The sequence below is a fragment of the Wolffia australiana genome, chromosome 20 (assembly GCF_029677425.1).
Source record: "Wolffia australiana isolate 7733 chromosome 20, ASM2967742v1".
Taxonomy (NCBI): domain Eukaryota; kingdom Viridiplantae; phylum Streptophyta; class Magnoliopsida; order Alismatales; family Araceae; genus Wolffia; species Wolffia australiana.
The window spans coordinates 6,091,887-6,119,697 of record NC_135854.1 but is presented as its reverse complement, the minus strand read 5'-3'; the positions used below and the strand labels follow the sequence as shown (position 1 = coordinate 6,119,697).

The following is a 27,811-nucleotide window of genomic DNA, read 5'->3' as shown; positions in this document are numbered from 1 at the left end:
AAGATCATTTGTGTGTGACCCTCTAGCCCCATTAACAACTCTAGCAGTCCAATAGCCTTTATTATCTAGATATTATTAATTATCTATATCGACATGTAGACTAATTAATCAAGGGTCGATTTAACCCCAGTCGATCGGTTAAGTTTCTAACTCGTGAGGTGCCAAGCAGCACCGTGTACTCTAAAATATATGAATAACTTAACTCTCTCATGGAACCTTACTAAGGTTTTTCACTTTAAGCAAATGGCGGATCACTCAGCGTATTAATTGGCATCCAAGAGAGGAAGAATATGTTTTAGGGAGCACATAGATCTGAGAATCCGTAGATCTGATCCAAGAGGGGTGTATTAATTGGGCTACCAAGTAACTTCAACAACCCAAAAAAAGTTAATAGGTCGTGTTTATTAATTAATTGTATCACATATACATATTAATCAAGTATGGTCTCCAGCCCGTGGGGTGTCAAGCTAAACCTTGAGCCCTAGAAGATGCAAATGAGTATGTCAAATTCTCACATGGAAACCTTATCATCCTCAGTTATCGTATATGGATAATCCTTCATCTACGTGAGATGCTCAAGTGACATAAGTTATGGCTTACCATCAAATCCTAATCAGTCATTCCAATGAGTAATGATATGTAAGGTTGGTTATTAGATAATGATTTCTCCAATACCATTAGGTTGATCATGTTGGATTAATATCCTACGAATGGTCTAAGAGGGGGGGGTGAATTAGACCACTCCCTTCCTTTTGTTTTTGTTGTTGTTTTTTTATTATTATTATTGTATTATTATTTTCCTGATATCTATACCTATTACCTTATTATAAAGAGTGACGAATTGGACACCCAGAATTTTTATACAGGTTAGGACTAATCCCTTAATCCTGTCCCGGGGTATCCAACCGGAGTTATAATATGTCCCTAACCAAGTTTATAGCCCCCCAAGCTAAAACAGCCTGGTAATAGGGATACACGGATACCTCCTATCTAGAAATTGAAAAACAAGAATGACCTTGAGCCCCCTTAGCCTTTTGACGGTATCCTTGCTTTCACTTCTTCTCCAATGGACCACTTAAGTCCTTCTCAGCTTCCAAAAATCGCCTTTACTCAAAGTAGTATCTCTAGTCTCACAAGTGCTGAAAGAAGTTGTGAAAATATTGAAAAACGTGTCTTCAACTTTCCTGAAAAGTTAGCTAAGAATATTCCAATTTCAACAAACAACTTTCACTTAAGTAAGAATATACGTTGCTCCTTATTATGTAATTTTCAGTCACAGTTGCTGCTTCTCGTGCACAGATTTAAGAAAGCGGTATCTAATCTGATAACCTCAGAAATCTATTTGAATATCAAATTTTTATGATGTTCAACACTCCGCAATCACAAATACCAAAAAAATATATTCTTTAGAATTTAAATCCTGCACCAGAAAAGTAATTACTAAATTTGGATTAAGGTAACCCAAATTTCGGATTTGATTTAAGACTATCAAATTTTCAAGGTTAGGATTATGACAGTCACAGTAATTGAAATATTCAACAGTCACGATCTTAAAATTCAATATGAAATATAGGAATTGTAAAACGTAGATTCAACAGTCAAGATTTTTAATATTCAGTTCAAAATTCAGAGAGTTTAAAATGTGAATTTAACAGTAACGATTTTGACTTTCGATTTCAGATATAGGGATTTTAAAAACTGTAGAATCAACAGTTATTTTAGAGTTCAATTCGAAATCCAGAGATTTTAAAATGTGAATTCAATAGCCACGATTTTAACTTTCGATTTCAGATACGGGGAGTTTAAAAACTGTAGAATCAACAGTTATTTTAGAATTCAATTCGAAATCCAGAGATTTTAAAATGAGAATTCAACGTTCACGATTTTAACTTTCGATTTGAGATGCAGGGATTTAAAAACAGTGAATCAACAGTTGTGACTTTAAGATTCGATTCAAAATTCAGAGATTTTACAGCCGTGGGTTCAGCAGTTACGATTTTAAGATCTAATTCAGATTACAGAGATTTTAGAACATGAAATCTACAGTCATAATTCTTGAAATTCGATTTGTAATAGAAACAATTTCAAAATTGTCGATCTGAAATCACGATTTTTGAAATTCGATTTGTAATCAAACGATTTTAAAAATATCAATCTAATATCACGATTCTTGAAGAACGATTTAAAAAAAAAATTTGTCGATCTGCAATCTTGATTCTTGAAGAACGATTTTAAAAGAATTGTCGATCTGAAAGTAACGATTCTTGAAAAACGATTTATAAAATGTCGATCTGCAATCAAGTTTCTTAAAAATTGATTTTAAAAATGTCGATCTGCAATCACGATTCTTGAAAAACGATTTTAAACTATGTCGATCTGCAATCACGATTGTTGAAAAACGATTTTAAACCATGTCGATCTTCAGTCACGTTTCCTGAAATAGATCAGCGATAGAACGATTTCACAAACAATGAAAAATAGAATTAGATCACAAGCCTGATTTTCAGCTCGAATGTCTTGATCTTTTGAGTCGCACTGCAGCCAGACTTTTTCAGCTCTCCGTTGCCTTGAACCACAATTTCTTCACCAAAGCTTTATCAATTTCTTAACTTTTTTGCTCTCATTCAACTTTCTGCCTATTTTTCCTTCGTACACTCACGCCCTTTTTTTTTCTTCTATCTTCCTTTTATTTTACATCTTTCCTTTGCTCTCGTCCAAGGGCATTTTGTTATTTTACAAAAATGCCCTTGTAACTCTTATCATAACAAAATGCCCTTGTCATTTTGTTATCTTTTCTTGGCTTTTGAAATTCATAAAAATCCATAATCTAAAATCTTCAGATCACTATCATGGCCAATGATTTAATGACATCATCTTACTTGAGTCAATCTCCTCTCACATAGATAGAAAACACTACATATTGACCGCAAAATCACCGTTGTGGACTTTTTGCTGCATCCGAGCCAGGATTGTTAGGAATCTCATTAGTAAAGACTTTTTGGTCACAAAGAGTGCCTCGTCGGAAAGAGGTAATTTAATATTTCAATTTTTAAAAAATATTTGAAATTATATAGTTTATGATAAGACAAATTGATTATAACTACAAGTTTGTCTAAAAGATCGCTAAATCTCATCTTTAACTAAGGAATTTCACTATCTCTAATCATCCCCTGGTTGTCACTGCATCAGAACTGTTGGGGTGCACCTATTTACAAACAGGAAAGTTCCAGACAGCACAGTTACGGGACCATACAGTTCTCGACAGGATGGTTCCCAGACGAGACGATTTCTGGACGAGACAGTTCCCGAAAAGGACAGTTTTGGTAGACCCCAAAAAAATGGGGCGAAACTAAAAACCATCCCAAACCGTCCAGCATCCCCGTCCTGGACAACTTTGCACTTTACTTAACACTAAACATGGTTGTTCAGTTCTGTTCGTTTAAAACGAACACAAAATTCGCACAAACGAATCGCATAGGGGTCTGTTCAATGTGCTGTTCTTTTTATGTGCAAAAATTAGAACAGATGTTCAAACAATTCGCACAATTCGCACAAGTTTGCACAAATTCGCACAAACCGAACAAATTCGCACAAACCTAACAAATTCGCACAAACCGAACAAATTCGCACAAACGAACAAATTCTCACAAACCGAACAAATTTGCACAGCCGAACAAAATTCGCACAACCGAACCAATTCGCGCAAAACGAACAAAATTCACACGAAGAGAACATAATTCGCAAGTAGAGTAAAAAAGTAGCATATAATTTCTCGTAAATCGCACAAAATTGAAAAAAAGTTGTTATGCATTTACTAGAGTATATTATACTAAAAATATTCTAATTTATTATACATTATACAAATATATAAAAGAGGGGGATAATAATTTAAATGGAGAGTTAATTACGGTGTGTTAGTTATCATGATGAAATAGTTTATTAAGATGTTTTCAAATTCCAGAAGATGATAAGTGTTAGGAAAAATTATAATTAATATTATTATAAGATGGATAGAGATATTAGTAGGAAAGGTATTATAAATTTTAAATAAGAGATAATTTAATTAAAAATATAAATTGAGAGTTTAAATGACTAAAATGATAAAGAAACGAGCATAATAATGTATTATATATTGATAGAATCTGTGGAGAGTAGATTACAGCATGGGGTAGTACATGTAGATAGTTTATATATTTTTCGTATTAGATATGATATGCCATAATATAAATCAAGAGAAACAATATCAGAATTTCAGTTTAACTGAAGCTGCAAGAAATATTTCAAAGGAGCAATTGGATAGGTATAAGCCATGTCCTGGATCCCTCCACAACCACATAATTTTGTTTTTAAGGAGCAGAATTTTTAAATGAAGTTCCATAAGTTCAAATTCAACCAATGGGAAAATAGGAGGTAATTGCAAGGATAGAAAATACAGATCTCGCCTAAAAATGTCTGATCCGGGAAAAGGATAAGGATCCAATTTCATGAAGAGGCATTTGGGGTTCACTTCAAAACTTTAGGACCCTAGATCTAAGGATTCATCATGATCAACATCTGTTTCATCTATTTTTCCTTCATTTTATATCACTTTCTTCCCCTATTTTCTACCATTTTCTCTCTTGAAAATCCAAATTGTTCACGCTCTAAAACATACATAATCTCTAGTTTCTTCATATACGATGTCAGTAAAAACATCACTCATTTGAGCTTCTTAATTTCAATCCTGTTTTCATTTGTTCAAATCCCTTTCAGATTTTACTCTATTTTAAGGGTGCCACCTTCTGTTCCGTTATCCAAAGTTAGCCAAGTTTTGTTTAAATCTCATTTGATCTGGGGGATCATTTTCGCCTTGGGATCACATAGACCAAATCCCCTCTGCTAAAACATAAAAAATTTTATTTAATGTTCTGTATTAAAATTAAATAAAATTTAAAGTATCTAATAATCATATTTATTAATTTTAGTTATTTTGGCATTTAAATAAATTCTAAAAAATCTGTAAAAGTATTGTTTATTATCTCCATTCTCTCGTGCTTCTAAATTAGGACGAAAATGAATTTGAATTAATGCTTCCCTGTGGATCAACCCCTTACTGTATGATATGTACGAAGCATTGATTGCAGAATCCTTATAAGATAATTATTCTTGAGTTTAAATTAAAATAATTGAATAAAACCCTAAGTTTCGACTTATCGGAGAAGAATATGGATATAGCAAAGAAAGACATGGAAAGCGATATAGATGAAGATAGAGATAGGACTAGAAAATGAGTCAAAGGTAAGAGTAGCAACAGGTATGATTATTGATCATTTAATTAATCTTCAAACAACAACTATTCCAGCTCTGCTCCGAATTCATCCTCAGGTACTGTAGCAGCTTGGTCAAGGCCAGTCATCCGTAAAAATTCTTCTCTGGCTGCATCCCATTCCTCCACATAGCTCAATAGAAAATCAGAGACTTAGGGAGAGACCGAAAAGAGAATCAGAGATAGAAAAAGAGAAATTCGGAGAATGAGAGAAAGAGAAGGAGAAAATTAGAGAGAAACAAACAGAGAAACAGATTATTAGCAAGGGAGGCAAAGAGAAAAATAGGAAGAGAATCAGAGATAGAGTGCAAAATTAAGATGATGAGGGAGAGAAAGAGATAAACAGGGAATTAGAGAGAGAGAGACAGAATTAGAGAGCGAAAGAGAGAATAAGAGAGTTATAGATAGAAAATTAGAGAGAAAGTAAGAGAGAATCAGATAGTTAGAAGCGAACACGATAGCATCAGAGAATTAGAAAGAAAGAAAAGAGAATCAAATAATTAGAGCGAGAATTAGAGAGAAAAAAAGAAAGAGAATTAGATAAAGAAAATCTTATAATTAGAGACAGAATTAGAGAGTCGAAGAGAAAGAGGGAATTAAAGACAGAGAAAGGGAGAATTTGATAGATAGAGAGTAAGGGAGAATAAGAGAGAGAGAGAGAGAGAATCAGAGAATTAGAGGGAGAGAGAGAATCAGAGAATTAGAGGGAGAGAGAGAATCAGAGATAGAAAAAGAGAAAATCAGAGAATGATAGAAAGAGAGAAAGAGATGATCAGGGAGAGACAAAGATGGAATTAGGGACCGAGAGAAAATTAGAGACACAGTTAGGGAATGAGAGAAAAGTGGAGAGAGAGAAAGCGAGGAAAAGAGAGATTCAGATAATTAGAGAGAGAGCGAAAGAGAGAATCAGAGATAAAGAGAATACCAGAGAATGATAGAGAGAGAAAGAAAGAATTAATGGGAGAGAATGAGAGATAGATTACGAGTGAGGGAGAGAGAAATAAAGAGAGAGAGGAAGAGAGAATGAGAGAGAGAGAGAGAAATAAAAAATTAGAAAGTGAGCGAAATAGAGAATTAGAGAGAGAATTGGGGAACTAGAGAGAGAGAAAAATAGAGAATTAGAGATAGACAACTGAAGAAATAGAGAGAGAGAGAGAGCGAATTAGAGATAGAGGAAGAGCAAGTCAGAGATTTAGAGAGAGAAAGAGATATTCAGAGATAGAGATAGAGAAAATCAGAGAATAAGAGAGCCAGAGAGAAAAAGAGACGATCTTCCCCACATCCTCATCTGCCTGCATAATCTTTTTGATACGCGACTGCAGTGGAACGATAAAAAATTCGGAATTTTTCATGTACATTTCATGAAAAAAATGATACTTTCTTCAGAAATAAAGCATCAATTTTAAGAATTTGAAAGCCAACGGAGTAAACTAAATCACAATATCAGTTTGAGATCCCTTATTTCTCGTGTTTCTCGCGAAGAATGCAGATTCAAACTATTTTTTATCTGTCAGCGATTACGAACCTCGAAACTGTTCGATCACATATGCAAAAGTGATGATCTGAAGGCATAGATCAATTCCAAAGATTGCCGGAACGTGTAAACCCTAGAATGAGATCCGGAGACCGGCTTGCAGGAAATCTGATCAAAGTCCAGCGGCACGGAAATCTCATTCGCGCAAGGAATAAGCAATACAGAAGCCAAACGCGCATCGGATAAAACCAGAAACGAATCCGTCGGTCCGGCACGACACGCGATCTCAGCAGATCTCAAGTTTGAAGAAATTACGGCATAAAATACAAAAAAAAGATTTAAAACGGACGGCAAGAGATCGGTGGAAACATTGAAGGGAAAGTACCGTGGGAAATCTCGTGCCGAGCTTCTTCCTCATCGTTCTCCGCTGATCCAAATCTATACGCGCGCGCGTGTGATTTCTTGATAGATATATATCAGTTCTGCGAGAGGCTGGGACTATGAGAACGAGAACGAGACTGGGACTCAGAGAACGAGAACGAGGGAGGGAGACTGGGACTCTGAAAAAGAGAAAGAGAGTAAAAAACACACTTTTTAAAAATTCTTTTAAAAAAAGTTCGCACAATTCGCACAATGCGAACAGCACAGGGGTCTGTGCGAAGTTCTTTTCGTTTTCAATTCGCCCCAATTCGCACCAAATGAACAGAACGATCATGACTACTTAACACCCACATAAGGTGGCTTAATGGGCTTAATGGGCCAGTAGAAAAGGTTTCCTGCAGCCCATAGCGTTGGCAACAGGGCTTTAAATACCGGGGCAGCTTTCCCGCCGAGAAGAAGAAGCCATCGAGAGCTCATTAGGCCCAATAGGCCCAATAATCCTAATGGGCCTAATGCACTTTACTTGACAGCAATAGATAGAAGTTGGGCTTATTGGGCTTATTGGGTCTATTAGGCCGGTAGAAACGGTTTCCTACGGCCCATGTCGTCGGCAACAGGGCTTTAAATACCGGGGCGGTTTTCCCGCCGAGAAGAAGAAGCAGTGGACCGCTCCGATGGCGCGTCTCCTCCGGAGCAGATCCGGCGATCGCCACCTTCGAAAGAGCGCCTCCGCGTCGTCTTCCGCCAGATCGTTGCCGCTCAGATCCACTACTCGAAGGCGCGCGATGGCCGCCGAGATCTCCTCCATCTTCCTCCGATCCTCGATCTTGCCACCGGAAGATGTTTGCCAGATCGAGCCTTCGTCCGCCGTTCCCGATCCTCCGGCGATTTTTTCTTGCGCCTGATCTTCGGTGTGCCGATCGGAAGATGTTTCGCAGATCGTGAGATCCGCTGTCGCCGGAGATCCGCCGGCGAGATTCGCGATCTGCTTCTCGGCGTTGTTCGCGAGGTAAAGCTCCTCCAGATATTCACTTCCTGAGAGATTTCAAGAGTATTAGGCTTTCGAGTTTTCAAATTTCGCGCGTTATTGATTTTTGAAACCGCAGATTTCGCTACTGAATTCGTAATCTCTTTCCGAATTTCGTTATTAAGTTAGTAGAATTCGCAGATTCCTTCGTGGACTTTGCGTTTTTCGATCTGCTTTGACGATTAAAAACGAAAATTTGGCGTAGATTTCATTATTCAATTCATTGATTTCGTGTAAATTTAGCGCAGATATGTGCAATTTAATTCCGTAACGGATCGATGAACAATTGAAGAACAAGAGATTTCTCACCGGAAGCGGCTTCCAGAATCTGAACGACGCCGGAGAATCCTAGCCGGCAACTATCGAGATTTAACACTCTGACGCAGCAACGCGGATCAGCGAGCATCTTTTCAAGAATCCCGCAGCCCTAATCCACAAGAACAGGTCAGCATCTTCTTAATCCATTCAGAAAAAAAATCCACCTCACAAATACTTTATATGTTATGATCATTAAATCATCAACAACAAAAATATTAAGTCTCGTTGATTAGAAAATCCAATTTCTTGCGAATAATTCTTTAAGTAATTGTTAGAAAATCAGAACCAAGTAGCAAATTTAATTAAATACCTCTTTTCCAAAGGGGTTTCCTGAGAGATTGAGCTCGGCGACGCAGCCGAGAATAGAGCTGTTCATACAGATCGTTGCGAGATCTCGTGATAGCAAGCCGCAGAAGGAGAGATCAAGATTGATCAGCTCTCCAGAGCCCAAGGACAAGGCGTCGAGTAGTCGCGTGGCTGATTCCTACACCACAATCCAACCGTCGGATTAAGATCGGACGGTTGTTGATCATCCGATTAAGAGACTGCTTACCGATCGGATCCCGCATTCGGCAAGATCGAGAGAGGAGAGACTGGAGGATTGAATCAGTCTGCAGAGGGCATCCACCATGATCTTGCTTAGCTTTATTCCTCTCAGGCTCAGTTCAGAAAATCTGACAAGGTTTAATTTGAATATGGTTCAGAGCTCAAGAACAGTGAGGATTTTTGTGGAGATTCATCTCACCTCTTCAAAGTGGAGAGTTTGTTCATCAAATTGACTGCTGCAGTTCCTGAAATTGGACTGTTTCTTCCTGCGGGATTAGGGAAATTACATCATAAGAAACCAGAAATGACGCACATCTTTGATAGAGATCTAAGTGGCAACCTCACTAGAGAGAGCGAGCAAGCATGAGAGAGGGAGAGAGAAAGTTCTCATTTTTTCTGAACTGTTTGAACGAAATCAATCGATTTGTATTTCATCACAAATCTCGATCAAACTCTGAACAAAATCCTTAATCAATTGAAAGACTCAACATGTTAGGATCGAATTCCCTTCTGTTCAATCAAATCATTCGATCAAAATTTGATCGATTTGATTTTATTCAATCACCGATCCCTCCTCGTTATTTTCAACGTAACAAAATTTTAATTGACAGAACGAGGGCGGAGAGGGGAATACTCTTCTCAGTGCTATGGGCAATCTGGCTTTCTACTAATTAGATTATTTTCAATGGGAGCATAGTTCCACAACGTTTTGTTTCTAGCTTATATTTTTGTAGTATCGAATGGATTAAAGATCTTGGATGATCTTCCTTTTTCCTTTGGATAAAAAAAAGTGTGATTGATTCCTCTGTGAGATGAAGAGAGGGCGTACCGACGAAGAGATGAGAAATTGGGGAGTCCTCGTGCAGCGAATCTGCAATCTTCTGGATTGTTCTTGACGTGATGGAAGTTTGCTCCAAGTTTAAGCTATAAAGTGCTTGGAGGGAATTAGATTTATGTATTTAAAAAATAATTTAAATACCAGACAAAAGAACTTATTAAGGCACCCTTACATTTGCAGTTTAGAAGAATAGTTCCAATGTAGAAACTGCAGGCATCGGTGAGGCGGTTCCCTGATAGATTGAGGACCTCCAACCGCGACAACAGCACCCCGCATTCGCAAATCTGTCACTCATGTTTTAAAATTTTCGTTTTTTGGATTATTTTTCTGTAGAAAAATAAAATATGTGCAGAGGACTATCGAATTTGGACCTGAAATAACGCGGTGGGCCCGAACTGGTTACAGTGGAGATCAAAGGTCAGCCCGCCGTATCTCTGACTCGAATGGGTGAATATTTTCTGGAGTTTTTCCATTGTGCTGTTTCCTGATTTTTAGAAAAAAATATTCAAAATTATTTTTAATTTTCTTAGAGAGAGAAACAGTCTCTTTTTAAAAATTATTTTCAAAATCGGTGACCCTATTTTAAAAATTATCTTACCCAGTAGGTTATGAGAAAGATCCAGCGCGGCAAGGGATTTATGCTCCTGCAAGGCCTCTAAAAGCGGAGATATTGACACGTCCTGCAGGCCGCAGTCCGAAACCATGACTTCGTCTTCAGAGACCTAGAGAGAGAAAAAGTTCATAAACCCAGGTTCGAGCTTTTTTGGTATTTTAATTTTTTAGTTTAACCCCACCTCTAGATTATATAATTTGATTAATAGCCTCATGCTCGGTTTCTCCGATTGATTCTGGCAATAATCGACGTACGATTTCATTAGACGCTTTGGCACCCACCCTGTGAAAAAAATAACTAAATTCCTTGCTAGAGAGAGAAATAAATAGGCAAGTAAATAAATAAATAAATAATATTACCACCAGCTGTTACCTTCTACGGCAGCTGAAACGTGTTCTGTGAATTCATCTGATATCTCAACTGTCTCCAGATCTCTGCCGAAAATCTCAAGGCCTCGAATTATTGGTACCAGACCTGTGAATTATTTTAAAAATCATTCAAAAAACCAGAAATTAATGTGTAAATAATTTCCGTAATATTTTATGACATACCCTTGGATCTTTTTTCTTCGGGGAGATGCAAGTAGTAGGTACAAGACACTAAGGCTTTCAGATTATCTGCGTTCATATAATCTCCTTCCTTGCAATAACTCAAGTTCACGTTGACCAAATTTGTATCAACTTTGACACTGATATTGCGCTGCAGGGTCAAGGTGAAGAACTCGTTTACTATTAAAGAAAAATCTATTTAAAAAGAGATTAATAAATGATTGGTGCTTACAGGCTGCTTTTCCACACAGTCTGGAGGGTGGAGATCTGACCCCTTGTGTCTCTGATCCATGCTTAGATCACTCGCAAGACCCAATTTTGCAGAAAAGTCCTCGGCCCCGTTCAGTGAGCAACGGTCCATCTCGCTCCCATTGCTCTGCTTTGAGCTCGTCGACTTTAAGGAACATACACTTTCTCCACCCCTGGCCCCCTGGAAAAAAAAATATTTTCTATTTCACCCTGAATCAAATTTAATTACTCTACAGAAACCCCATTCTTACCGATGGAATATCAGAAGGCCTTCTGTTTCTGTTCATCCCATCTGTGAAAGGAAAAAGATGTGTTGATATTCCACAGTTTTTAAATTGGAAATGAGAGAGGTTAGTTTTCATACTGTCATTCGACGTGGCGACTTCGTCTTCATCCTCGTCGTCAGAGATGATGACACGTGGGCGTTTTCTGGCTTGCTGCTGGCTGTGGCTAGACTTGGTCAACTCCTTGGAAGATTCTGAGAGGGAATCTTTTGACTCTGGGAGATCCTTTTGACTAGGAAAGTCAACGTTGACTTTGTCTGCACGACGAGGACGCGGTGAGCGGCTCGAAATCTCCTCTCCCTCGGTCTCCGTTTCAGAGCAGTATTCATCGCCACAGTTCCTCAGTTTGTCATCGTTGTCAACCGCCCGCCGAAGCTTCTGAATGTCATCTTGTAGTTTCCTGCAGGAAAAATAATATTTAATACAATTAATAAATGGATTTTTTAAATAATGAGAGAAAGATCACCCGAGATTGGTGATCCTCCCGGAATGATAGATATATAATATCAATGAAATAAAACACGAGAGCAAGAGGGTCCCCTGATTGAGTCTTCATAAGATCTCATCACAGAAATATATCATTTTACCTTACCTGCTGAAATAGTAACCATTTAATGGAATCCATAAACACAATTATATTAATAAATGACAGAGGCCTAGGAGTTATAAAATTGAGGCAAGTTGAAGATACAAGATATATTCACAATTATCTTCGCTTCTTGCAGGAATAATAATCCTTGCACCAAATAATTGGTATTTTTTTAGTGAACAAAGCCGGATGCATCAATGCTGCATATTAAGGCGTGTTTGAGAATATTGAATATTTATATTATTTTCCCCATGGAGATAATTATATTTCTGGAAATTACCTTGCCTGTTGGACGTCATTGAATCTAATCATGTGACTGTAGTGCATGTTCTCCAGGGCAGACAGCTGAGCTGAAGGGAAATTGCCTTGGACAGCAAGCCTGAAATCGAGGAAACGCTTATAGAGAGAGAGAGAGAGAGGAGAGATAAAGTGAGAAGAGATTAAACATCCACTACAGCTGGACATGGTCGCTCTGTTCTGTTTGTTTAAACGATCAAAAAATTCGCACAAAAGAACCGCACAGGGCCTTGTTCTTTGTTCTGTTCTTTTTTTTTCAAAAACGAACCAAATTCACACAAATTCGCACAAAACTAAAACAAAATTCGCACAAAGCGAACAAAAGAACAGAATGACCAATTTGTGCAAATTTGTGCGATTTTCTGTTCTACTTTGTTTTTTATCTGTTCGGAAAACCAAACAGAACGAACGATTCGCACAAATTTGCACAAAGAACAGAATGACCATGTCTAAGCTTAAGATGATAATGGCCTGGGAATAACCACCTGTAACCTTCTTCAAATGATTCCAGAGCGGCAGCCCAGTCCCCTGCAGAGTCTAGAACATTCCCTATATTTATCTTTGCTAATGCTTGTCCCTGAAAAAATCCAGTATTCAGCCTCTTACTTAAGTCGAAGTATACCGACGGTAAATCGAATATAATTATGTCTAATTATGGCATCACATGTTGGCTTGCAACCATAATTCAAAAAATAATTCATCTTATAACGTTTCTTTTACAAAAAGAAGAAGAGGACTCTTTTTTTAAAGAATTCAGTTGCAAGAGCAGACTGAGAGCTGGGGACCAGGATCGGGCCTGCCAGCCAGAAGGGAAGAACTCACTGGAGATCTCCATTGACTCTATCTGCATTCATCTTGTTTGGCCTCTCTTATCTACTACATTCTTCTTTTTCTGATATGTGGATGAACTTGTTATCAACATTTCATACAAGATTCTGCATTCAATTGAATAGATATTCGATCTCATTTCATACAAGATTCTTCGGATCGATATCATAAGCCTGTAAGCCTGTTCCAGGGTATTTTGGGCATTTTTCACCGAGTGTATTTTCCTTGAAGTCGGGTGAAGCTTGGGCCAGTGCACTCCTTCATGCATACTGATACGACTCCAGTCGATAGCCATCAAGAAATTGATCTATCAATAGCTAATCCGTACAATGTAGTTCAATCTTCGGGTGGCTTGTGTTTCAAAAAAGAGTGATGACTCGAGTCTTCTGCAAGAGGATGTATCCTGATGCACCGACGGAATGCGTATTGTGCACAGGAGGAGAAGAGGACCGTAATCATCTATTCTTCAAGTGCCCTCTCGCTAGCACGATTTGGACTACTCGAACTCAGACGGCGGTGAACCCGACATCGGAGGAGGCCTTCCGGGACTCGATGCAGAGACTCGACTCCAGACGAAGAGAATCGGGGTGTGGAGCCTTGACAGTGCTTTGGGGAATATGGTGCCACAGAAATGGCGTGATCTTTCGTGGTGGGACCGCCTCTACGGATGGGCTAGCCCACGAGGTGGGGGGACTTATGGCTAGACATGGTTGTTCTGTTATGTTCGTTTTAAACGAACAAAAAATTCGCACAAAAGAACCGCACAGGGCCTTGTTCTTTGATCTGTTCTTTTTTTTTCTGTAAATCTTGAGAGAGATGAGGAAATGATGAGATGAAGAGGAGGATGGACAGAGAGGAACACCAGAAAATAGGGCACAAAAAGGTTGGAGTTTCCATTACTAATCCTTTGCCCTTTATACAAATATGCACTGAGGAGAGAGAGAGAGAGAGAGAAAAGCAGTTCCTCCGATGGTCATATTTTTGAAAAATATGACCGTTGGGACCTGTCACATCCAGCTGCTTTTTTTGCAGCTGGATGTCCAACGGCTAGTTTTTCTAGCCGTTGGAGTCTGGGCCTGATGTAAATCAGGCCCAGTATATATTAGGTCCTTAATGGACCTAATATATGGCCCTAATGGGCCCCTCACTATTGGGCCCTTAATGGGCCCTTAGTGGGCTCTTTAATGGGCCCTTAACGGGCCCTTATTTAGATTGATTTTAGTTAGGTTTTTTATTCATTTCTCTAGGGTTATTCTATTACATGTACACGGCCTTTGGCCCATAAGTCAGTCCAATCTGCCCTAAATGGGCCTTGATGATCTAACATTTTCAAAAACAAACAAAATTTGCACAAATTCGCACATTCGCATAAAACTAGAACAAAAGAACCGCACACGGGTCTGTGCGATGTTCTGTTCGACTTTGTTTTTGTTCTGTTCAGAAAACCGAACAGAATGAACAATTCGCACAAAAAGAACAGAACGACCATGTCTACTTATGGCATCACGGTTCCCCTGAGTCGGGAAAAGAGAGAGTAGAGGAGAAACCCCTTAGTTACTGACCCTTTTCGGGTGACCGCCTATTTTGTTATTCGAAAAAAAGAGAACAATCTAATTCAATCCTGGCAGGAACAGAGATCAAAATAGAGAGATAAATGAGTAGAGAGATATCGAAGAGTGGAAATCAAGAAAGTGAAAGATAGGGTGGAGAGCTTGGATGCATCACCCAAGCACCTCCTCCAGAACTGGGGCATCTCCAGACCAGCCACTCGCCTCTGCAAATTCAGGTAAGATTCTTCTTAAATGTATTGTAGGGGAAATGTCTTATTTATAGAGTCTCCTTTCTAACCAAAACGCCCCATTCAAAGGCGTCTCTTATGTCGCACGTGCCTCTCTCCGGAGGCACTTCTTATTCTTCTCAAGTATTGTCTTGGGAGGTTCGTATCAGAGACCCCCTCGATCATCCTCATTGTCACAATAGAAATTAGCATGTGTTACGAAAGTTCTATACAGCACATGACTTGCACTTGCTGCACATATTTTTAGGCTATTCTAGTCCTCGGTCCAAGGACGGTTGTAATCTGTAGTGGGCTATTGTTTTCAGCCCAATACACTATTGTATATAACCTCCTTAGAATGAAGTTAACCCTGAGCTGTTTTTTAATCTCCTATCCCTTTGCTGTTTTTCTTTTTGTCAACCGTGAGCCTTTCCTCACAGCAGGTTCTATCAATCCAAAAAATCACTTTTTTCAAAGTGTGGTTTCTTCAAATTATTGAGAGAGATAGTGTAAAAAAATAGTTCAAATTGAGAAATATAGGGTAAACGAGGATCAGGGTTAAAGAACCAAGCGAATTAAACGAGAAATGTGCATCATTTTGGGCTCAAGTTCTAACTAGAGCAAGTATTGTCACAATGTTTGCCTTCTCATTCATATGTGTCATTTAAGTGAACTGTTTTCAGCTCTCAATCGATGTCGATAAACTCAAAATAATTAGGAAACTTTTGAATAAATTCCATGGAGGGAAAATTGATTTGCACCTCGAGGTTTCCAATCGATCTCGAGATGTTCCAACTTTTCATGTACCATTTTCGTGCTTTGCTATAGTTTCGTAGCTTCTGATAAGACTCCCCAATAGCCAGATATGAGTCGCTCATCTTTTCCTTGTCGCAGAGCTCATCGGCCACCTTTTTCTTCCTTTTAGCAAAATCTTGAAGCTAGAAGACAAAAATGAGAGTAAAGATGAAATAAATTATTTAATGATATTATAAGTCGCTGGTTCTAGTGGCAAACGCATAATTATCTACTTCGGAAAATGTACAATTGGTGTAGAATATCCACCAGTAGAGTAGAATGAAAGTTGGTATAGAATTTCTAACCTTCAAACTTGCAAAATAAATGAGTGTAACAATAAAGAATTATTGGGGAAGTAAGCAATATTTTTTCTTTTAGTATCCAAAAGCTACATTTTCATATTCGTACTGATGTCTAATTGAAGAATTTGACTAGAAAATATGTGAAATTGAAGAGGTTGAAGAGGTTTCTGACAAGTACTTTTAAAGGCAATGATCTCCATTCATAAGGCAAAGAAGAAGCTCTGTTTCACTTTATTTCTCTTACATTTATCTAGTTCGGATCAAGCGCATATCACTGTGCCAAAAGCTAAACCGTGTAGAAAACATGTTGCTTTAGTTGTTAACATTTCAGCATTGTATTAAGAACAGTTCTTGATGAGCTAGAGCAAAAGTCTACGTGGCATTATATCTTGGGCAGGATGTTTGGCAATCCCCTCAACATTAATTTGTTTGGCATTCATATTTTACGATCCAAAACGGACTTGACAGCGACGACAAAGGAATAAAAAATGTTGATGAAGAAACTCTGACCTTAGACCAGGCTGAAATCGAGTGGGATTTCTCAATGAGACGGTCCAAGAGAGCATATAATTCCAACAAATACTTTCTTTCAGATCCTGTACCACGAGCATCGGACACAGTTCTGGCCAACTTCCTCAGCTTCAGCTCTTCTCTCTTCAGCTCCTCCAGTTCTTCTTTAGCTTCTTTTGCTGTGACAATGTTCTGATTGATTAGATTGGCCAGGGCATCCTCATCTTGCAAGGAATTTGCAATTTTAATAGCCTTCTGATAGCAATGAATGGCATCTTCATAGTTTTGCATCTGATAATGAAGTTCGCCGAGATTAATGAATCCCTTTGCTTCCCCTTCTGGGTGACCAATGTTCTTGCAGATGGATATATCCTTTTCAATGTGTTCTTTAGCTCTGGCCCATTGCCTAAGTTCCAGATACACAGTTCCAAGATTGTGGTGCAGCCTAGTCCGCCCATCGTCGTTTTCAGGTACCTCTTCCTCATCACAAATCTTAAGTCCCTGGAGAAGAATTTTCCTCGCTTCTTCCAGATTATCCAGGTCCTTCTCTAGCATCCCCAGATTGTTGTACGCATCGATGAATTCCTTGAGGAATTGGGAGCATTTACTGTAAGATTGCTTCTCCTTCAATGTTCTGGCGAGCTTCATAGCCGTTTTGAAGTACTTCTTGGCGTTTTGCAAGGCGTAATGATCGTCCTCGGACTTCAAGAAAATCTCGTGGTAAGTACGCCCTAGCTGAGTGCTGGCCCTCTGCTGCTCGATCAGATCTTCCGAATCTTTCGCAATCTGTAAGTGTTTCTTCTGCGCAAAAGGCACAATCAAACGACTTTTTTTTGGCCAAAAAATCGAAATATCATCATCGAAATCGAATACCTGGTAAGTGAGGGCTTCCTTGAACTGTTCTAACCGGAAGTAGACCTCGCCGAGGGATTGGCAAGTAGGGAGAAGCTGCTTCTGCGGGAGATGCTTTGTCGAGATCTCGTAATCGCGGCGAAGCCATCGAAGAGCTTCTACGTACTCGCCGCGCCTCTTGAGAACGTCTCCGATGACATTCGCCCACCTCGCTTCCTCTTCGCGGTTGCCTTCCGCCTCCGCTGCTCGAAATCCCTTCTTCGCCGCCTTCAATTGCACGTCTTCCTCCCTCCGCATCGCCAGAACCCAGTCGAGAAGATCGAATTCGTCGAGAAATCGCGAAGATCGAGCTCCGATTCTCGCCAAGAACTCTCGGAGATTTGAAAGAGGAGGAGATGAAATTTGAACTGTTCTGAAGAACCTGTTCTATTTAAACGAGTCTGAAACATTTTGGCGGGAAACTTACATTTAAACATTATTTTTTTACTTGCCAGTTCATTTTTTTGTTTTATACCCAGAATTTCATCATGTTTCAATTCTGAAGTTGGTTTTGAACCATACGAGTAAGTTCAATTCCTCTAAGTTGGGTCTTATCTTTAATAATCATTGGTGCTCTAGTATATTAAGGTTCTGAAGTGCCAACCGTCACGTCATTTGTCACGTCACTACATCAGGGAAGGTGTGACGGTCCACGTCATTCGTCATTGTAGCACTGGATGATAATGATCATGATGATGTGATGTGATGTGAAGGATGATAGACACCTCTGAATGTGATAATATTTTAAATATTATCCAAAAGTTTAGACATGAGAACAAGGATGGCTATAATTCAATATATAATACCCTAACATATTTTTTCATTCTTCGTGGAATTCATGAAGATGGTTGACACTATATGATGAAACATCCATGTCACAGAATAGTGTATGATATTCCCCTAATTTTACACATACATTAGATATGTATGAATATTTTTCCAAAATAAATATTGAGGCTGATTAATATACTCATAGAAATATTTTTGTTGATTAGTTGATTTTTTAAAGTTATTTAAATATAAAGCTTTAGAAATGAAATAATATATATCTGGATCATTTTACGGAAGAGTATCGATATGTACGTACGGTGGTTTAGTATTTATAGTAAATGTTTCTACTGGCAAAAGATGTGGAGCGAATATATTTTTGTTATATATTGTTATTCATCATTAATCCATTTTCCCAAATCAATCATTTATAAATGTTTCCGAAGACAAAGTCAATACAAGTATTAAGTATGCAATTAAAATCAAAATGTAAAAACATTATTGTAAAATTACATGGACCACTAAATAGTGTAGTTGTTTACGAAGTGTATTATTTGTTGGTTATTATTAGATATCAGTTTCTAAATCAATTGCTATTTGCTACATTAAATGGGGTAATTAAATGTCAAATGTAGTTTGTTCTGACATGTTTTCAAATAAGGTAGTCATAATCAAATATAGTTTTCAAAGATAATTGAAATTTACTTCTTTAGAATTTGGCAGTTCAATATTAAATTTAGTTTGTGATGATATATTGATAAATAGGATAACCATTTAAGGCATTTCAATTATAAAACATTCTATATATAATTTTCCTTGCAAACACAAAGCAAGTAAGGGTCAAATCCATGACTAGAGAGTGCTAACTAAGTGGATGGAATCTCCATTTTTAAGGTCACAAGTCAAAGATAATTCAAAATAATTATAGAATGGTAAAAATATATTCCTATCTAACATGATTTATCCAAAATAAACTAATTTAAGGAATTTTAGTGAATGATGTAATGAGAAATAACCATTGATTAAAATAATTTACCTTAATTGTCATTTCGGGAGCATGGGTTAAATGATGGAGTTGAGGCGAGCATGCGTGAGGTTAGAGAACGGAGGAAAGTGATTTTACTGTTCACAAATTGCAGATGATATTGTAGCACATATGAGTTACTAGCATGTTTGCCCAAATTTCATAAATTTTGCACCATTATATCACCTTCCAAGCTTCAAACGACATACCAAACTTCACAAAAGAATTTTGACACAATAAGCATGCCCTTTTGTGTTTAAATCACATCGCAACAAAAGTGAACATGTGCAGCTAAAGAGGTAGCTTGGATTTGTAGTGAAAAAAGTATCTATTTTTTTATGTTGGTCACCCATTATTTAACATAAAAAGGCATGCTAAATTATTCTTAAAAATCATTGGCTACTGCTCATCACTTGTTGCATCCAATGATTGGCTGATTTTGATTGTTGGGTGTGATTCAAATGAATTAGATTGCAACAGCTGGTAGAGGGGAATAAAATGCATTAAAATAAATTCACAGATATATTTTACACCTCACAAAGTTATTTCCGTTATGAATTTAACATCATCATGTTCCAAAACAATATTTGAATATCAGAATAAATCTCAATATACTATAGTCATAAATTCTTAAATAAATCCAATATATTTATTCTGAATTGGAAACGTGTTTTCCTTAGGAATTTATTGTCACTATTTTCCTTTAAAATAATGCAGAATAAGAAAAAATCAGAATTTCACTATAAAATTATAATGAGTTATTATAAGCATGGATAACATGCAGTTATGATAATTTTAGTGAAAGTAAAAGATATTAAAATAGCATCTTAATTAAAATGCATGAAATTACCTTTAAAAATAACATTTTACTCGTGGTTATAGAATATCTCCCAAATTAATTATGCCACCCATTTGGTAGTCTCCACTATGTTCGCTTTAATTAGTTTATTCTCTCACAAGTGGCAGCTACGTAGTGTTTGAGGCTCCCACTAATTTCTTCCTACCTGAAATAGGAAGTATGTGTTCTTATCATCCTGTATGAGTAAAAAATATTTTAAAAATGTATCAATGAACAGTGGGATATGAGATTCCTATTTTTCTATGGGTGATAAAATAAGATAAAGATGGATGGCTCAAAAGAAAGTGTTAAGGTAGGCAAAAGATTATGGATAAATAAATAATACTTAGATAGCTTAGTCCCATGAAAATAGGAGTGAGCATAATAAGTTGGAAGGGTGTAGAGAAGGATAAAGATGGTGGATAATTCATCAGTGTGTTCACCAAAGAAAGGGATGATAAAAAATAATTCACACATCCTATATAGAGAACAACTAAACTTGCTTCCAAAAGAAGAAACAACATAAAGTGATATTTTTTATTTTTTATTTTTCCATAAAACGATAAAAAAGTAAATTACATCAAAAAAAACCGAGCATTGATAAAAAAAGAAGCTCTTAACATAACTCATCACATGATATTGAGAAGGAAAAGTATGGACAAGTCGTATAGAAATAAAAGAGGGGGATAAGGAGGAAATGATATCATGGACTGATATCAGAAAGGGGAGAAGAAAAAACAACTCGAGAGTAAATCATATCATAAGTAATTATGCAAAATGCAGAAGAGATGGATTCCTATATATGTAAGCAAATGGGGTGAAGTGGTGCAAGGTAAGCTATGAAAAGGGGTGACGAGGATATATAAATACAAAGGTTTCAAAACCCTAAAAGTAAAATATATCCACCAATGCCATTATGACATTGTGTGTGTGACCCTCTAGGCCCATGTATCATTCTAGTTAATAACTTTAGTGACCCAATAACAATTATTGACCAAGATTATTAATTAACTATATCAATATATGGATTTAATTAAATAAAGATTGATTTAACCCAATCGATAAGTTAAGTTTCCATCCCATGGGGTGCCAAGCTTTACCTCGTGCTCTAGAAGATACCGAGTAGTGTCGAACTCTCTCATTGAACCTTTACCGTCATCGGTTACCATATATGTATTATCCATCATCCGCACGAGACTCTCGAACGACTTAGGGTATGGTTTATCATTAAATCCTAATCCGTCATTCAGTTAGTACTGATGGGTAACAGAGATCATTAGAGAATGCCTTCTACAATATCCTCACTACCCTGACTAGAGATTTTTCTGCATCGTCTTCTTTTAGTCGATCACCTTTTATACCGAAGGCGGATGATCCCGTCTTGACCACTTAGTCATCTCCGCGAGCTTCTTACTACATTCAAGCTATGACTTGTTTGAATCCCCTGATTAGAGGCTTCTAAGTCATAGTCAGAATGTAGTTTTCCATTCCCGATGTCCTTAGTGTCTCAGGTCAGTGGATCACTTATACAACCATGACATGAATCAACCCAATTGACATTTAGGTATAATACCATTCAGGGATTCATAGGGATCAATTCAGTGAACTCTTTCTCCAAAGAGCACACACTATCTGTCCTTAGTGTCGCCACACTAAAAGCCACATGATCAGTTATACTTACTGTATAAGTAGGATCAGCTAGTTCTATTCTATCTGGAAACTCAATGTTCGTCTCGACTATCCATTGAATATGAATATTTAGAATACATCTTTAAAAATTAATGGTCATTGTATTATTGTCTCATCATAATTCACTAAGTCACTGCACATATTCATGGACTTCATTATAAACATCACATTGAATAATAATGAACATAAATATTTTATTCAATGAACTTAAATAAACATGGTAGTGTGATTGGTTTGACGCCCACATAATATACATCACTAATATCATGTAACACTATAAGATAGTTATTTAAAGAGTATAATAGGGCATATGGATGTGCAATCCTAAGAGTTTATTCAATGCTCACATGGTCGAGGGATCTTTTGCATATGAGGAAATGTTGAAGATGATCGAAGTTACAAGAAAGTGAGATATACTCGGAGAATGGTTATTCCTTCAATTTATTATTGATCTCATCATTCAATTCCTTAATGACTCGTACTTAACTTGTTTAAGAACATAAAGGTGAACCTTTAGAAGGTAACATCCCGAGACACCTTATTTGGTATGACTAATGGGGGAAGTTGTTCCATGTCCTTAAGAAGGACAAAGGAACGAAGCATGTTAAGGTATCCCCATCACACAAGGATATAATCTGTAACAAATATTTACTCTATGGTGTGAAAGGTCACTAGAAGAGGAACTATGCGTAGTCACTCATTAAGATAGCTCAGAGCAAGTTGAAACATAGGGATGTTTTAATTGCTAAAACATGGGAGAAAGTTGAGGAAAAGAATACATAAAGTTGAGGCTACGGAGTATCGTAAATGTTACGATGATTACTATATGGTTAGTGAACCAGAAGCTTCACTTGGGAGATATGGTATCTTTGGAAGGTCATTATGTTCCTAGCATAATGAAGAACATCACACCTATTGTGAACAGATTTGTATATTCCCTAACTATTAAGAACAATAGTCGTTCCAATTATTTGAGAAATAAGTTGATTTCTCAGGCATGGATAGAAATGGAATAATTCTATTGGATAATTCTTACCACTATCTCAAAGTGATATTTCTCCTAAGAAGAGCAAGAATATGTGAAGAAAGCTCATCATTATGAGTATACATGTCATTGGCAAAAGGGAGAGAACTTAATATGCATTAGATGCATAGTTAGTGCATTTGATTTTGAATCATATGCTAGATGCTAATTATACCTTTTGGGTAAAGTACCCATGTCTCCAAACTTGCGAAGTGTTGAACATGCTAATAATATGTTATCATCTATACAAGGAGACGTATGCATCTATATTTTGATATACCTGAAAGAGTGTTGAACAATTTTTGATGAGATCGAATAGCATAATACTTGAGTAAGATCTCAATTTAGTCATCCACTAACGTATGAGATGAATGGTTCATCAAAGAGGTTAATTCACGCTTTGTAGGACAAAGCAGAATTTGTGACGGCCAACTTAAGACTTTCAGTGAACCCATGTGTACACGCACTCGTCACAGTTGCATGAATGCTGAACTTCTTGCCCATTAAATCTCTCAATTTTAATCCACAAGAGTCGTGGAAAGAAATGAAGCCCAACTTTATGAATGAGAAGTCTAGCACACAAGATGATGCTTGACTTAGATAAGATGGAGTTGAGGACTATGAGATATGGATTTAATGGATATCAAAATAAAAAAAGTGAATACTTTTTTTACCATCCTAAGGAACAAAAGTGTTTTATTTGCTAAGGATTGTCTTGTTGGAAGACACATATCTTCTATGAGAAGATAGTGGGAGCAAAGTTAGTCTTGGGAAGAATTCTAGATCCAACAAAACACCATAACCTCATTTGAGGAGGACTTAGTCTTAAACTTGTTTAGAAGTATACCAAAGAATTTCATATGTTTGGTAGAAAGGACTAGATAACTCGATCTTAATGTTGGACATCGTGATCTTTAGTTATGTCAAAATACTCTCTATAAGAAATGGTGATCTCTAACATATGAAGAGGCTATTCTAACTTTTGGAATGAGCGAGAACATGTGGACTCTGAAACTTGGTCCACACATCCCAACCAAGTTTGGAACTTGGTCGACATTCTAACGGGTATGGTACCCTTTATGAGTAACCGAAACTTTTACTAAAGATTAGGTATTGATGGGCTAATTAAAATTGTTGAAAGGAAAAGTTCACGGAGGAAGGGTTCACACTAACTGCCATGATAAAGTCCGCTATAATCATTCTCACCATAGAAGCACACTATGATTATGGAATCTAGAAATGAATGAAGGTGTGTATGTTGCAACCTAAAATTATACATCCAAGCGTGCAAATTCCCTGAATCAAATTATGGATTGAAGATGACATTCCAAAGTTAGAATATAGGATTTGGTAGAGTGATCAAATCTCATGTCTTCATTTAGAATGAAGACGAGCCATGCAAGTATACATGAAGACCAGTGGGAGCATAAATACTATCATAATCATAATATTCTTTATGTAGACTAGACTATACTCATTGAAAAGGATGTAGGGATGTTATACTCAATAAAAGAATGAATGTCAAATATCTTCTCCATGAAGGGATTTAGGAGAGTAACCTATGTATTGAGAATACAAATCTATAGAAATAGGTCAATAAGGTTATCACTATTCTCCAAGTCTATGAACATAGATATCATCACCAAAATGAGTTTTGGGATGGAGAACTTTGAAATGCATTCTTCAATCCATAATCATAGACATCATTTAATGTGTGAGGCCTAAAGTGGCCTAAGCTCTAACTATTACAAGCATTAAAATAATAAGAGATATATACTTGATGTATAGAGAAGACAAAAAGAAATGTTTGAGTTCATGGAGAAGATTGATTGAGAATCAAGGGTTACATAAAATTGAGTTTTCAATGATATTCAAATGATAGAAGGTATACATGTGAAGTTATGTTTCTGCAATAATGAAGTATAACCCATTGGAAAGTTTCCAAGTAGGTCAACTTATAACTTGATGACGAGAAAGGAGTACATCATTGCAGTTGAAGTTTCCAAAGAAGAAAGAGTGATTGAAATGTTCATCACTAACCCTATATTTATATTTGATCATGAGACTTGTTCCATTATTGTGTGACACTAATGGTGGTATTGCATAAGTAAAAGAGTCTAGGTTTCATTTGAAGTTACAGAACTTAAGACACTTCACTCGATTAGGAAGATCATATTTGTAGGGATTACGCAATGGAAGTGTTCCATTGACCGACATTATAGTAGATCCATATATGGAGCGATTAGCTCAATGTATTTTGAGCATGACTCGAAACCAAAGGGTTTATTCATTAATAGTGATTGGCTTTTGCCAAGTTGGAGATTGATAGAAATAGATGTGGCCGACAAGCCAATCACACATTTTACATCTCGTTCCATATTCATTAAAAGAACATATTTATTATAATGAGCGTAATGAAATCCACAATCACATGATCTGACTTAGTGAATTACGATGAGATCGTAATACGGAGATCACTAGATATATGCACGTGTTCTAAATATTCCTATTCAAAGGATACTCGAGAAAGGACATCAAAGTATACGAATATAATAACACTATCTAACATCGCTCATATGATGAGTTTGGCCAGTCTCGTACACATTAGTGCGGAGACACTAAGGACAAATAGTGTGTGATCTTTAGTGGAAAGAGTTCAGTAATTGATCCGTACCAGTCCCTGACTGGTATTATACCAGAATGTCAATTAGGTTAATTCCCGTCATGCTTGCGTAAGTTGTGCTTAGATTTGAGACACCAAAGAGGTCTTATGGATGGACAAGTGTATTTTGACTATGAAGTATGAGTTCCTAATCATGGAACTCTAAACAATGTAAGTTCGAGTGCATCAAGAAGTTCACGAAGATAATGAGTGGTCAAGATGGGATTGTCCACCCTCGATATAAGAGGTGATAGCTCAAGGAATACGATGCAAATGAAATCCTAGGCCAAGGCAGTGAAATATTGAGAGAAGAGTTCTCCAATGATTTACGAACGCATCAGTACTAACTCGGATATCTGATTAGGGTTTGACAGTTCTCCGTACCCTAAGTAGCGTTATGGGGATGAGGGACTATACGTACACAGTAACCGATGATGAACACATTCCATGAGTGAGTCGATACACTCTCTTTTGTATCTTCTATAACACGAGGTGTAGCTTAGCACTCCACGTGTTGGAGACTCAACTTATCGATTGGATTAAATCGATTTGACATTAATTAATATATATGATGATGTAGTTAATTAATTTGGAAGACCAATAAAGGTTATTGGGGCACTATAGTTGTTAACTAGACTAATACACAGGCCTAGAGGGTTATACACAAATGGTCTTTTGGATGTCGGAAGATATACTTAAGTTTTGGGGGGTTTTATGAAAAATACCCACTTAGTATAAATAAGGGAAGGCCCTACACGAATTTCACCCATGTCAGAATTGTGTAGGGGCCTTCCCCTTCTTCTCCCACTCTCCCTGTGACTTATATCCACTCGTGATGCGATTGGGACGACGTAACGACAACGACAGAGGTTGAATGGGGCTCGTCAACGACAAAGAGGAGATCCAACTTGGCGAGGACTGTGTGGATACATCTAGATGCTGCACACTTGAGCAAATTGACACGTCTCAATCCCGAGTCTAGGAAATCACAGATGATGTTCGATTCTGCGAAAGTATTTGTATTGCATATCGTTTTGTTTTCTTCATCCATGTCAAGGCCTTAGAAACCCAACAGTTAAACCTCTCAAATGGGCGAACCACAAAATATTTAAGTACACAAGGTGCCTAAATTGCTAATGCACTTGCCAATTATGCAATCTACATAATATTTTCTCCTCTTGGCAAGAATTACATCCACACGATTATGGTTGACACCAAAAAGAGAACCTTATCATGCCAATTGTATACTCGTGCTGCAAGCTCACATCTGATGGCACATGATTGTGTTTGTAATTCTTAGACTTGACTGAGGATAGAGCTCCTCCTCTCCTTTGATCGACTATCGTCTTGAGCTAGACCATTATCTGGTTCCATCTTGTAATGATGTGTTATACAAATACAGCCCAATTATGGGTCATCAGTCAATATCTGCTCTTGGATCGTGAGCAGTTAATGGTTCTCCCTAGCGTGGGGTCATAAAGCGGTGACATCCATGATCAAGATGGTAACTTGTTTAACTGGAGACCCCTTTTTTTAACCTTAGCCTTAGTTTGTTCGTTTATGTATAATTGGTTATATCACTATTTCCTTATTCACTTCCCATATAACCTCGAGGGCTCCTGATGGCTTACTCTTTTGAGCCCTATTCTTAATGTACTTGCAAACCCTCACACCATGCGTATTATTCACTTTCTTCATATACTGCATTATAGGAAGCAAAAACCAGTGACAATTATAGAGAAGAAAGATAGATCCAAACAGATATTTTATGCAGAAATATTACTGGCGACAACACCAAATGATCACCTACACATTGATTAATTTCATCCATACATTAAAATGTGGCAAAGAAAAATCTATTTTTTATGAGCATGGGATAATGCGTTATGTCTTGCATGAACTCTCTCCTAATCTCTCTCTCCATAGCGCGAGTAAATGAGATTCTTGTATCCGAGTGTTGCTCTTTCTTAACCGAATCACATCCCCTGATTTTTCCATGCCACCCCCATCGTTAACTTTTGACATAATCATCCATAAAATGGCTTGCTCTTATTAAATCCCATTTCTGTAGAACCTTAGCCCACTTGAATACCATCCCTAGTTTAGGCTTTGTTTGGGTCGTTCTGAGATGGGCCTTTAGTGGGCCTTTATTGGGCCTAACTTCCCACAACGGGAACGAATATCCTATTCGAAGACTATACTGCCTTGATTTTTTGACTGGTATAAATACTGGA

General features: G+C 37.4%; 1 protein-coding gene and 2 long non-coding RNA genes across 16 annotated transcripts; 1 reads left to right on the top strand and 2 right to left on the bottom strand.

Moving 5' to 3' along the window:
- Positions 1-855: 855 nt before the first annotated feature.
- LOC144716278 (uncharacterized) lies at positions 856-2,694 on the bottom strand. Its single transcript, XR_013584877.1, has 2 exons — positions 2,497-2,694; positions 856-1,139 (listed from the first exon to the last, which is right to left on the bottom strand). It is a non-coding gene; the product is annotated as an uncharacterized LOC144716278 (long non-coding RNA).
- A 2,544-nt stretch (positions 2,695-5,238) lies between these two features.
- TSK (tetratricopeptide repeat (TPR)-containing protein) lies at positions 5,239-18,001 on the bottom strand. 6 transcript variants are annotated; one of them, XM_078590951.1, is made up of 22 exons: positions 17,555-18,001; positions 16,682-17,482; positions 15,836-16,012; positions 12,955-13,046; positions 12,453-12,551; positions 11,664-11,983; positions 11,551-11,591; positions 11,283-11,480; positions 11,054-11,201; positions 10,875-10,976; positions 10,684-10,784; positions 10,488-10,611; positions 10,261-10,373; positions 10,062-10,173; positions 9,881-9,985; positions 9,251-9,317; positions 9,059-9,179; positions 8,816-8,989; positions 8,497-8,614; positions 7,165-8,195; positions 6,586-6,621; positions 5,239-5,415 (listed from the first exon to the last, which is right to left on the bottom strand). In XM_078590951.1, the coding sequence occupies exons 1-20, from the start codon at positions 17,828-17,830 to the stop codon at positions 7,753-7,755; spliced, it is 3,732 nt and encodes a 1,243-aa protein (XP_078447077.1). In that variant the 5' UTR covers positions 17,831-18,001; the 3' UTR covers positions 5,239-5,415; positions 6,586-6,621; positions 7,165-7,752. The 6 variants fall into 6 exon arrangements, with proteins under 6 accessions (XP_078447077.1, XP_078447075.1, XP_078447074.1 ...); XM_078590949.1 differs by lacking the exon at positions 6,586-6,621 and having other exon boundaries at positions 5,239-5,457; XM_078590948.1 differs by lacking the exon at positions 6,586-6,621 and having other exon boundaries at positions 5,239-5,438.
- On the top strand, positions 8,029-11,585 carry LOC144715985 (uncharacterized). 9 transcript variants are annotated; one of them, XR_013584796.1, is made up of 5 exons: positions 8,029-8,169; positions 8,436-8,631; positions 10,223-10,306; positions 10,495-10,640; positions 11,285-11,585. It is a non-coding gene; the product is annotated as an uncharacterized LOC144715985 (long non-coding RNA). The 9 variants fall into 9 exon arrangements; XR_013584792.1 differs by having other exon boundaries at positions 10,492-10,640; XR_013584798.1 differs by having other exon boundaries at positions 10,223-10,336.
- Positions 18,002-27,811: the final 9,810 nt, after the last annotated feature.

What these genes read in the sequence shown, in the direction of transcription:
- TSK (XM_078590951.1), bottom strand. Translation starts at nt 17,830, where the DNA reads ATGCGGAGGGAGGAAGACGTGCAATTGAAGGCGGCGAAGAAGGGATTT. An exon ending in AGTCGCCACGTCGAATGACA is followed by an intron (nt 11,592 to 11,663) that starts GTATGAAAACTA and finishes TTCCTTTCACAG; the next exon opens with ATGGGATGAACAGAAACAGA. An exon ending in GAAACCCCTTTGGAAAAGAG is followed by an intron (nt 8,615 to 8,815) that starts GTATTTAATTAA and finishes CTTGTGGATTAG; the next exon opens with GGCTGCGGGATTCTTGAAAA.